The following is a 13,058-nucleotide window of genomic DNA, read 5'->3' as shown; positions in this document are numbered from 1 at the left end:
CCATATACATTTCTTACTTTTTTTCCATTTTATGCTTTTAATTTTTGAATGGTAAGATTAACTATACTTTAAATAACTAATAGATAGCTAATAAAATTACTCTTTTCTTATAATCAAGTCACTTATTTTTTTCAACGTAATAAATTATTCAAGATTTAAACATATGATTTCGAAGCTGTATTTGGATCACATTATATACCAGTCTCTCATGTAATATTTAACTAGGTAATAACCCGTGCTGTTGCACGGGATGAAATTTTTGTTTGATATATTACATTTGTAAATATATTTATTTAGTATAACATTTATAATACAAACTTATATTAATTTGAATTCATCAAGTTTATGAAAGTTTAAAATATTAATCGTTTCACCATAAATTTTAGATTGATATGATGATGGATTTGAGTCAAATGTGAACCGAATAAGTGATCGCTTAGATTTTAATGAAAATCTTAAACTATCAAATCAGATAAAAACTACCAAAAACTAAAATTTCATGAACCAAATGATTTAAATAAAATTGTTAACCCGGTCAAACTTGTCCACTAAGCCATCCCGAATAGGTTTAAATATTTTGAGCCGCAAAATGTCTTTGCATCTGCCCAGTTTGAATTCGTGAGATCCGCGGGTAACCCACATGCATTTCAATAAATTATTTTTTCTAATATATAAAATATATTTAAACCTTAAACTTAATTATTTTAATAAAGTTTTGTGTTAAAGTTTTTTAAAGTAACACATTTTTTTTTGTTAAAAACACAATGGCATATAGCTGCAAATAATAAATCAGAATGAGGTTAAATAACTAAATGTGTCTCAGCTATTGGTATAATACTAGGTAAAAGTCCGCGCATATGCGCGGATTGCTGTATTAGTTATGTTAATTAATTTAATAATTATAAAGTTTGCGAATATTTTTAGAAATGTTTCTCTCATCTATCCATTTTCAAAAATATCCATTTTTAAATATGCAAAATTATAAAGTTTTATAAGATATTTCTAGATAATACGTACTACTTAGAGACTCGATCCAACTATTTATAAAGTTTTTTTTTGTCAAATTTAAAAGATTTTGAAAAGTTTTTAAAAGGTATTTATAAAGTATATATAAAATTTTACACATATATATATATATATATTGTCAACCATCGTTGATTTAGTAATATATTATTATTGTAGGGGTTCATGGTGTGGAGTTTGATTATGAAAAGAATGAGATCAAAGTAAATGGAAATATTGAAGTCGTGAAGATTCAGAAGCAAATCGAGAAATGGAGCAAGAAAAAAGTAGAGCTTATCTCTCCCAAACCTCGTAGATTGAACAACAGTTATTAATTTCATTCATAATGTGAAGATATAATTTTCAAAGCTACTTTTAGATCGTTTTATTTACAATATCTTATAATTTATAAATTATCGCCTTCCCATATACATTTTTTACTTTTTTCTATTTTATGCTTTTAATTTTTGAATGGTTAGATTCACTGTACTTTAAATAACTAATAGATAGCTAATAAAATTACTCTTTTCTTAAAATTAAGTCACTTATTGTTTTCAACGTAATAAATTATTCAAGATTTAAAAATATGATTTCGAAGCTGTATTTGGATCACATTATATACCAGTCTCTCATGTAATATTTAATTTCTAGTATATATGTTTGAATTTTTTTTAAAAAGAAATCAAAGAATAAATAAATAAATTCTATTTTGTAAATGCATTTAGTAATATGATCACCTATCAAACAAAATGCAGTATAAGGCACAGTGGGATTTCTATTTTGAAAATTTTTTTCAGATACTACAAGTGGCTAGAGAGAAAATAGAGATTAACTGTTAATTACAACTAATTGACTCCTTGATATATCATGGTTTTTGTAGTTTTTAACCATGATATAACGAGTCTTTTAGAGTCTTTTGATTTATTTTCTAGGATGTTTTTGAGTCTTTACAGGTTTTCTAGGATTTTGGCATGAAAGAAGAAAAATAGAGCAATTTGGATCATTTTGGAGCATCAATTCGAAGGAAATCAATTTGGAGTCTGATCCTATGAGTAGCATCGACTGACACCACATAAGGGGGCATCGATCGACACCCCTCTCTGCCGACTCAAGACCCAAGTTTTGGAAAATTTACAAAAGTTGCCCAAAGTCTTCCATAATTGCAACATAAGTCTCTAACGTGTTTTAGGACATATATATATAGTTTTTAGGTTTTTGCAAACCCTTAAGTTTTATTCTAGCAAGTTTTTATTTTTCTGCAATCCTGTGAGATTTGGAGAGCTTTGGAGAGAGAGAGATCAGATCTGCTTTGTAGAGAAGAATTCTTGAACTCCTTCTTACTCTTTATAATCTCAATTGCTTATTATTCAGAAAGATGTTTTGTTCTTCAATGATTATGTCTGAGTAGTTTGCTTGTTAGGTTCAGGATTTTTCATAGGGTTTTTATGATTTATAATCTTATCATAGTTAATATTATTTCTGTTTTACAAAAAGTGTCATATTTGGACATGTTTCACGCACAGTATAGATAGTTTGAGACATCCCTATTTAGACTTATATTTAAACATGAAAAGTAGTTTTGTTATGGCACATGAATTAATTTGTTATGTAACAAACCATTAGTAATTAAGCTAGTAAGCAAATAAGAATATACTACATAAAACTGAATTTTTTTTGTCGACAAAAGATTAGCTTAGACGAGCCAATTGGATGGAAAAAAACAGAATACATTGTATCAATTAAATTGTATAAAAAAACTAAGTGATGTAATTTTAAACTACTTATTTATAAGTGAAGCAAATATATGACTTAGCATCAATTACATTAATTGATGTTATAATTATCTAATGACATTATTTATTTAAAAACTGATTCAATTTTAATGATTTAAGGAGCTACATAATAAAGACAATGTATTAATAGATTTAATAACAGTTGTTAAATTCATTCATAATTTGAAGACTTAATTTTCAAAGCTACTATTGGATCGTCTTATTTACAATATTTTATAGTTTATAAATTATCGCCTTACCATATACCTTTCTTACTTTTTCATTTTATGATTTTAATTTTTGAATGGTTAGATTCACTGTATTTTCAATAACTAATAGATAAATAATAAAACCACTCTTTTTAAAAAATTAAGAATTTAATTTTTAGTCAACTTAATAAAATTATTCAAGATTAAAAAAATATGATTTCAAAGCTGTAATTGGATCACATTTATACCAGTCTCTCATGTAATATTTAATTTCTAGTATATTTGTTTGAAACAATCTTTTTCAAGAAATCAAAGAATAAATAAATAATTTCTATTTTGTAAATGCATTCTATGTTGCATGGAAACTTTTTTAGAGGTCTGTTTCCCGTTTCCGAAACGTTTCGGAAACAGAAACTCGTGGAAACTTGGAAACAAGACACGAAAACACGATTTCTAAAAATTTATGTTTGGAAACACAATGGAAGCTCTATTTCCGTTTTAGAAACACGACAAAAACCCTATTTTTTAGTTTGAAACTTAATAAATAAATAATTTAGAAATATAAAACTTCATTAAAGATAAAAATATATAATATTATTAATGTTTTAGTTCAACTATTTAATATTTATATTTTGGAGTTTTGTTGTTTGACGATTTTTGATATGGTTTTTATGTTTGGTGTTTTATTATATATATATATATATATATATAAATATATAACTTTTCCAAAACGTTTCCCCATTTCCTAATTTTTGAAAAAAATCGTTTCCCGTTTCCAAATTTTTTGCTTGCACGTTTTCATTTCCGTTTCCATGCAACCTAAGCATTTAGTAATATGATCACTTGTCAGACGAACTACAGTGGATTTCTATTTTCCATTTTTTTTTTGGATACTGCAAGTGGCTAGAGAGAAAATATAGATTAGCTGTTAATTACAACTAATTTATTCCTCATAATTAGCTGGGAATTGTTTAAAAAAATTCAATAAATAATTTAATCCTAAAAACGGAAAAAAATACAACAGAAAGTTCTCTAAAATAATGATTAATATAGCTTACACATATAATTCATTTGTGAGCTTTTATATACTCATGATTTTTACATTTACATTGAATTTTTTTCTGAAGATGTAGTACTATATTCTTATACAAAATGCAAAATTTTAAAATATTACAAAACTTCATAGTTTATCAACAAAGCTTGAAATTACCTTGAGTCTAGAAATTCCGACTCAAGACGGTCGATAGCTTCTTGCGGAAAAAACAAAACCTTAAAGTTCAAATTTAAAGTCATAAAACACAAAAGCTATTATTAGTCATTAGTGGCCCTCTCAATCAATAAAATGCAAAATGCAAAATTTTAAAATATTACAAAATTTCATAGTTTATCAACAAAGCTTGAAATTACCATTAAAAGAAAAATGAGAGTTATAGATGAAGATAGCCTATTCTTAGTAAAAAAAGCAAAACCTTAAAGTTCATATTTAAAGTCATAAACACAAAAGCTATAAATCACTCATTAGTGGCCCTCTCAATTAATAAAATAGAAAACAAATCTTTATTGCTATATCTTCGTATTAATGAGTCCAGCTAAGCAGCAAGTAACCTAATGACTACATGCACCCGTTTCGTTACTAATATAAATAGAGTCTTCATAGCCAAACATCTAAACACAACACACCACACACAGAAAAAAGAAAAGCAAAGAAAGATGAAGGGGAGGTTGAAGTTATCGCTCATAGCTAACAACTACCTGAGGAAACAAACATTCAAGAAGAGGAAGGCAGGGATAGTGAAGAAACTCCATGAGTTCACGACTCTCTGCGGTGTGAAAGCCTGTGCGGTCATCTGCAGCCCGTACGAGAATCCGGTGGTGTGGCCGTCAGCGGAAGGCGTCCAAGAGGTGGTTTCGAAGGTTATGGAGTTACCGGTGGAAAATCAGTGCAAGTATATGTTTAATCACGAGAGCTATTTGCGTCGCGAAATTAACAAAGCAGAAAAGAAAGTGGAAAATCTGCGTAGTGACAACCGAGAGACTCAGCTTAGACAACTTATGTTTGATTGTCTCGAAGGCAAGATGAATCAGCACCCGTATGCTGCAACGGACCTTCAAGATCTGAGGTCTTTTATTGGTGGCTATATCAAGAAGCTTGATTCCAGGATGAATGCCCTTACATTAGAAAATGGTGAGTCCTCTTCCTCCACTCTGCTTGTTCCTACTTCAGTTGCTGGTGCAGATTCTCCTGCTGTTGAGGTTACTGGTCATCCTGTTACTGCGGATGCATCTATGGTAACTGCTCCTAATGGATTTTATGGTTATTTTCCCGATAACGGTATGACTATGAATCCGAATCCGAGTCAGCATGAATCGTTGGTTAAACACCATGTTCCTTTTGGGTCGGTTCAACACCATGTTCCTGTTGACTCGGTTCAACACCATGTTCCTTTTGGGTCGGTTCAACACCATGTTCCTTTTGGGCCGGTTCAACATGGAATCTATGATATGAATTTGCACCAGGATATGAGTTTGGATCCAAATCAGTATCTGGATCAACAGGGATCATTTATGAATATGTTGCTGGGACATCCACAACAGATGGGTTATGATGGAGAGAATGCTCAAATCCCTCTTATGAACGACAACTATCACCAGCTACCAACCATGGATTTTGCTACAACTGGTCACATGCCTTCCATCAACGCCAACACCAACACCAACACCATTGCGGGTGTTTATGCTCCTAATGACATCAATGGTCTTATATCAGAAGATGTGGATTTCTAATAAGCGAAGTGTCAATTGTTTGCATTTGTGTTTGTTCATTTCAAAGGACAAATATTTGATGATGTTTTTAACTTTCTAGTCCTCTACCTTTGAATGGATTCTATTATTTATGGTATTAGATACTGTATCAAAGTGTTGACCAAAATAAATAAATTAATATTGTATCGAAATTTTAATTATATTTGAAAAGGTTAAGTCATAAAATAATGTTTACTAATTTGTTTAGCTCTTAGATTAGTTTATAATAAGATATATAATAAGATTTTTTACCTCGAATATCCAGATTGTTATCTCTTGTGAATTCGTTTTGTAAACTCTTCCCTCCTCAGTAGGTTAGCAATCATAGAGTACAATTCTAATTAATCCGAGACAAAGCCGGTCAACGGCGAGCAACTCCATGAGCTATATATTCTAGAATGGAACCTCACAACTCGCCGGCATAGAAATTTTGCTAGGGTGTTGAATCTGAACTATGTAATCCTTGAAAGCTGACGTTAGCTAGGGCATGCACTATGTCTGTCACCATCATTGAGGCTCGTGCTTGGATTGGATACTTAACAGATTTTGTAAGAGAAGAAGATGAATCAAAAGGGAAATGGCTTTGAAGTCCAAAACACTTAGGAATCCAAACACTTACCATAGAAAAAGAATTTGCAAAATAAAATCTGATAGAGAACTCATCTCCACATTAATATCGTAATGATGGTTATCGGGAATTTGTTATCGGACATACAAGATGCGGACGAGTACTCCCCAATATCAGACTGGACCATTCTCTTCAGAGCCTCCAAACCCTTCACTTGCATCCAAGCCATCCCCTTTTGATTGCGCCACTTCATTTCCTCAGACTCACACCAAAACAAATTCCCGAAAGTGTCAGAATAGTAAACCAATTCATCTACCACACAACTCTTGGTGTCTTGACATCTTGTAGATTGGAGTCACGTAAATCTTTCCCCCATTTACCTTCAGTGGGAGAGTAATAGAAGCTATGATTGTACTGATCCAAAAAGTAAACCTACTTCTCCATCACCACACTGCCACGGATCCAACAATTCAGGCGAACCCACCAGCGACTTATAATTCTTGAACACGAGTGATAAGGCTGCATGGTCAGATTTTGAGACTCGAGCTAGATAGCTCAGTATCACCCCGTCTGGAAGCGAAGATAACAGAGACGGCGGAGGTGCTCTTTGAGACTTTGACGGTGGAATCGAACATTGTCGCCACCGCTACTGTTTTCCCGAGAGAGAGAAGAGGACTCTTTCTCAAAACGCAACTGTTTAGAAGAACAAAAAGAGAGAATTTTTTTTTTTTTTTTTAATTCCTTCATTCCTAAAACAAACCAATAAGAAAAAGGAAAATAATACCAAAAACCGAAACAAATCTCACCAATGTTATTTTTTTTTTTTTTTCTTGTCAACAGCTTTATATGATTAGCTTAAAAAAAAGCCAATGTTATTAACATTGACTGAAATATGTAAAACATTAAATTGAAACAAAAAAAAATGAAAAAGACCATTTAAATTTTCAATTACAAAAATCCTAGAAAAAATTAAATATGGGCGGAGATATTCACATCTTATTCTATCCTCCTTTTTAAAATAAAAGTAAAAAAATAAATCTGTGGTTTTGTTTAAATAGACAAAAAAAAAACAAAAAAAAACAGATCATAGTTATCAAACAACTTAAGCTTAAGAGAATTTTAATTACAGATTTTGAGTCTTTTTTGATAAATACATATTTTGATCTTTATTGGGAAGTATATACTCTTCTCCATAATTCTGAACTTATTTATTGAAAATGTTACTTTTTGTTCATATTTGTTTCGTACTGATTCTTTAACTTTTTGTTTTGTTTAGACATGAACATGTTAAGTTTTTAGTTTTAATCTTTCTAAATGTCTTGAAACCATATTTGATTTTTGTTTTTCTTGGTTAAAGAACCATAAATTAGTTTTTGACGGTAAACTAGAATGTAACTCTCTTGCTGTATTGGTCCGTGTGCAGTTAAGAAGGTAGCATGTAATCGCCCTCCTCTACACTTACCACATTTCAAACCTATACCAAATTCTTAGGAAGAGGAATGATGCTTGGTTCCCATGCATGGTCACTCTTTGTTAGTATCATATAGACTGTATGTACGTCTTTCACTCTTCGTTAGGTACAAAAGATGGAAATAAAATAAGATATTCCTCCTTATTGAAAGATATAAATAACGAAATATGGGTGTTAGATTTTTCCTCTCATTAGTTGAAATATTTAAAGAACAAAAAATCTTTCAAGATCTAATATGTGTTTTCCGAAGTCGGCTAGTACAGAGCTAAATTAAACAATAGCAAATAAACGCTACACCGAACGCCCTAGCTTACTAGATCCTCGAGAGCTCAAGCCTCAAAGCAAACGCAAACAACAGCAAATACTCAATGTACCGCTAACCACACCTCCCACACAACTAAAACCAGGGAATAATTAAAAGAAAACATCTCGACAAGAGACCTGAAGATGCTAACGAACTGGAGATGGAAAGGCAGCCACCACCGATTGTATGGTCATTTTAGAGGGGTTGTATGAGTAAATGAAGAAGGAGCCAACTGTTTTTAACTAACCTAATAACGATTTGATATATATGGATATTGAATGAGTGATGAGTTTGACACAATTGGCTTATGATCATGTGACAAGTTTTGTTTTTGCTGGACAAAAAGACAATAGATGAGTTTGACACTATTGGCTTATTCATGTTACATTTTTTTACTAACTCATATTTCATTCTAGTTCCATCTATCGAAGCACCTTTAGAAGGAGATGGAACATTATCGTACATTACAAAAATTTAATCTAATGATGGTTTTCTTTTCAGGAAAATATCGATCGAGATTTGTGCACCTAATGACCTGATTTTATATTAAGACTTAAACTAGACATCAAATACGTTAATGGGGAAGAAGAAGAAGTAAAATTTTACGTTACTCTTCTCCTTTAACATTTGAAGTGGAAGAAGAAGAAATGCATATACCTTACCAATAACTTGATACATATATAAATTCAGATAATGTTTCCTATTTCATGTTTATGGAACTATTAATATCACATTTAAAGGTAATATATGAAGAAGAAAATGTATTATATAGGTTTTGATATTTTAGTTTATTATTAACAGTTTTCATGAAATGAAGAGAAATACGAGAAGCTTCAACCTCCTGATGTTAATACACCTTGTGCTCCATATGACCACTAGAATCGTTCCAAATTCTTGTACAAAAGGATAATATACTTTGTATATATAGATTAATAGATTATGAAATCGGATCTTATCCCACGAAATCTGTGGTAGTGGGTAACTTAGCGACTTGCTCCGCTAGGATTTCATCAACCACATGCATAGATAGTGCTTAAACAGCAAAAATAAATGTCTAAAGAAGAAAAAGAAAATAAATGAATGTGGAGAATTAAATTACTGGATAAAATTCAAATAAAAATTGCTTGCTTTTTGTTTAAGTTGATGGCTTTTTCTTCTGATGGTGAGCTTCTAAAAATGGATGTCTTCGGCTGCAAATGGTTGTTTAAAATTGGAAAAGTTAAAAATATTAAGTTGAATAAAATTGGATTGAATGTTATTCAACTTATTAATCTCCAAAATAATGGTTGAAAGACCACATATTTGACACGCATCAAAACTTCATAAGAGACTTGGCCGGTGTTCTTGTCAGAAAAGTCATCTGTTGAAGAGNAATATCACATTTAAAGGTAATATATGAAGAAGAAAATGTATTATATAGGTTTTGATATTTTAGTTTATTATTAACAGTTTTCATGAAATGAAGAGAAATACGAGAAGCTTCAACCTCCTGATGTTAATACACCTTGTGCTCCATATGACCACTAGAATCGTTCCAAATTCTTGTACAAAAGGATAATATACTTTGTATATATAGATTAATAGATTATGAAATCGGATCTTATCCCACGAAATCTGTGGTAGTGGGTAACTTAGCGACTTGCTCCGCTAGGATTTCATCAACCACATGCATAGATAGTGCTTAAACAGCGAAAATAAATGTCTAAAGAAGAAAAAGAAAATAAATGAATGTGGAGAATTAAATTACTGGATAAAATTCAAATAAAAATTGCTTGCTTTTTGTTTAAGTTGATGGCTTTTTCTTCTGATGGTGAGCTTCTAAAAATGGATGTCTTCGGCTGCAAATGGTTGTTTAAAATTGGAAAAGTTAAAAATATTAAGTTGAATAAAATTGGATTGAATGTTATTCAACTTATTAATCTCCAAAATAATGGTTGAAAGACCACATATTTGACACGCATCAAAACTTCATAAGAGACTTGGCCGGTGTTCTTGTCAGAAAAGTCATCTGTTGAAGAGAGAGCGGATCTAAGTCTACCTTACTTGTTTTTTTGTCTTGCTCAAAAAAGAGTAATACGAGAAGCTTCCAAACAAAAAGAGGATGTAAATCAAAGAAGCAGAAAAAAAGAAAAACCGAAGCATGCAATTAGAAGGTTTCACTTTGAGTACAAACGAAAGACTAAATGGTTTCATTTTGAAGGTTCCAAATTGAAGGACAAAGCACGTACGTAGCTATTTTACTATTTATACAAGTGTTTTTGTATTTTCCTGTGGTCGTCTATTGCTAAAGAAGTGAAGATCATTTAACTTATTGGTTTCTACAGTGGTCAGCACCATAGCCAAAGAATTCTACAATCCATTAGAGGAGAAATTGTAAGTGATTTGAGTTCTTCAGTTGTTGATTAAATATTGAAAGTAAAAGTAAAAATAAATAAAAGACAAGATTTTTCAATGCTCTCTTACATTAGAGGATCCTTGGAATCAAGTTAAATTAGAGGATATTTAAAAAAGCCAAGACTCTCCACGTGTTGATGTGCGATCAGAACAAAATAATCCTCGGGTCTATCATGGAATCCATAAGAGCGCCTAAACTCTTCACTGTCTCCAATTCCTAGGAGCCTAACTCTTCTTATGTTTTGTGTTTCAACATAGTAGTAGAAAATGTAGAAGGGTCGAACATTGCGTGATAACTTTGTTGGGGCGATAATGATCTCACCAGCCTTGTTGGTGCCAGGAAAAGATATTTCACCACACTCAATATCATCCCACACAGAGGAGGGTATAACACATGTTTGCTTTGACCATTCAGGTTTCTCGGCGTCTTCTAGTATCCACAAATAAAAACTAGTGAAACGAGCATAAGGGTGTCTCACAATGGAAGCTAGTTTCCCTTTGTATTCTAAGAAAACTGATTCGTCCCCGCTTAGCACAACATCACTAGGTACTTTGATGAAACTTAGTTTCTCAGATCTAACATCGAAACGCACAAAAGCTTGACCTGTAGTTTGGGTGAAGAAAGCAACATAGTACAGAAAACCGTTGATGCATACACTAGCTGAACTCGTCCTATAAGGTAAAGTGGTACCTTTAATGGGTCTCCATCCTTGACCACTTCCCACTGTTAATACCTTGTGCTCCAGATTACCAATATAATCATTCAGATTTCTTGAAGAACATGATAATGCTTTGAATTGATCATCAATCGGATCGTATCCCACAAAAGAAGCAATGGGACCTCCAGCAGGTAACTTAACGACTTGCTCCATGCTAGGGTTACACATCATCATCCATGAGTTTGCTTTCACAGCGAGAATGCCATGGAGAGAAGCCAAAAATTGTCTGTAGTATGCAAAGGTGGTGGGAATTGCCATCTCGAAGCTGGGTACCAAAAAAGAAGACTGATGCTTCTCTCCCTCGTCGTGTTGAAACGAGAAGAAGAAGGTAAGCTTCTGCTCAGGCGTGGTGAATACACCATTACTCAAAGCGACTATAAACCGTGATTGCTTCGAGGACATAGCAAAGAAGGAATCAATGAATTTTTGGCTTCCGATGATGGATGACCACGTCTTTGACACGCATCGGGAATTCATAAGAGTCTTGGCACGCACTCTAGTCAGTATAGCCATCTGTAGATCAAGAGAGAGCGAATCAAAAGCTGACTTACTTGGGTTTGTGTCTTTCTCATCCTCCTCCTCGTTACGTTTCATGGCGTCTCCCAAGCAAACCCTAGATTCGACTCGATTAGTAAAAGAGGTTTGATTCTTGTAGCCCTTCACTATAGAATTTGCAGAAACCATTTCAGACCTAACTTGGGGTCCTTCTTATCTTCCTAAGGAAACCCTAACCATTTTTTCCCCAAAATTTTTTTTGTTTTACGTTTTTTTCTTCTTGACCTTCTTCTCTTCAAAGAGTGTGAATTAGGTGACTAAGGAAATTAAAAAAAAAAAGACAAAAATATTCCTCAAAATTTATTTATTTTGTGAATATTGAATAATGAATGGTAAAGAAAGTGAAAAATCTTTCAGAGAGAGAAAGCTTCCGTTTATGCTTTCCGGCGAAATATAAATCGTCGGTTTTTTGTTTCCGGCTTTGTCCGGTTTTCTTTCTCGCCTAAATGCGAGCTTCTGTTTTTTTCTGTTTTGCTTTGCTTCTCCTTTTGCAGGATCTGTCTTCTTTCTCTTTTAAAGAGATAGCCGAGATCTGTTCAGAGTTTCTGAATTTTCAGATTGCTCGATTCCATTCAAAAGGAGAGTAAGTCCTCGTACCATTGGTTGCCATATCGGCTTTGGATGATGGTTTCTTCTTCGGTTTGAGAATCGTGATGGGAGGAATTCGTGGATGGTGAAGAACGAATTAGGAGAGCGAAGTTTTGCGACTAATTTGGCATCTCATCTTCTTGCGTCTTCCTGAGTTAAATAGATCTGATGTTTTTAGAGCCTCTGTTTCTTCATTCTCGGAGAAAACTGCAAAAGGTTTATGATGGAATTCGGAGTAAGAAGCTGGAATCGGTTAGACTCCCAGGGCGGAAAGCGTGATTTTCTAGTCGGAGAATTTTTGGATCTAATCGGCGATTCAACTCCGGTGGAAAAACGGTGACGAGTCGGTTGTTTCCACCCCAACTTTGCTCATTAACACGTGTCTAAAGTCTAAACACGTGTCCTTCTCTAAACCTAGTTTCTGCTTTACTGTAAAATTGTAATGGATTTAAGGTTGGGTTTAAGTTTGGGCTTTGTATTTTGAGTTGTTGGGCTCCGTTTCATCATGTATTCTCTTTTGTGAGAATTAATATTAGAATGTCGACAAAAAAAAATAAAAAAAAAGAATGGTAAAGAAAGTGAAACAAAACAAGATCAGTCTCTGGCACGCCAAGCGCGTACCTCTCCGCATCATGTTTTGTATGTAAACAATTTTCCACCAAATTGGCTCGTTT

At 32.7% G+C, this 13,058-nt stretch overlaps 2 protein-coding genes across 2 annotated transcripts; one reads left to right on the top strand and one right to left on the bottom strand.

Annotated features, from left to right (window-relative positions):
- Positions 4,672 to 5,863, top strand: LOC104757813 (agamous-like MADS-box protein AGL86). The gene has a single exon (XM_010480603.2). It carries the CDS (start codon positions 4,694 to 4,696, stop codon positions 5,765 to 5,767), a length of 1,074 nt encoding a protein of 357 aa, XP_010478905.1. The 5' UTR covers positions 4,672 to 4,693; the 3' UTR covers positions 5,768 to 5,863.
- LOC104759697 (putative F-box protein At1g32660) lies at positions 10,615 to 11,925 on the bottom strand. Its single transcript, XM_010482596.1, has one exon. The coding sequence runs from the start codon at positions 11,923 to 11,925 to the stop codon at positions 10,615 to 10,617; it is 1,311 nt and encodes a 436-aa protein (XP_010480898.1).

The sequence above is a fragment of the Camelina sativa genome, chromosome 17 (assembly GCF_000633955.1).
Source record: "Camelina sativa cultivar DH55 chromosome 17, Cs, whole genome shotgun sequence".
In the NCBI taxonomy this organism is placed as follows: Eukaryota; Viridiplantae; Streptophyta; class Magnoliopsida; order Brassicales; family Brassicaceae; genus Camelina; species Camelina sativa.
The sequence above is the reverse complement of the archived record's forward strand: the minus strand, read 5'-3'. Positions and strand labels throughout refer to the sequence as shown.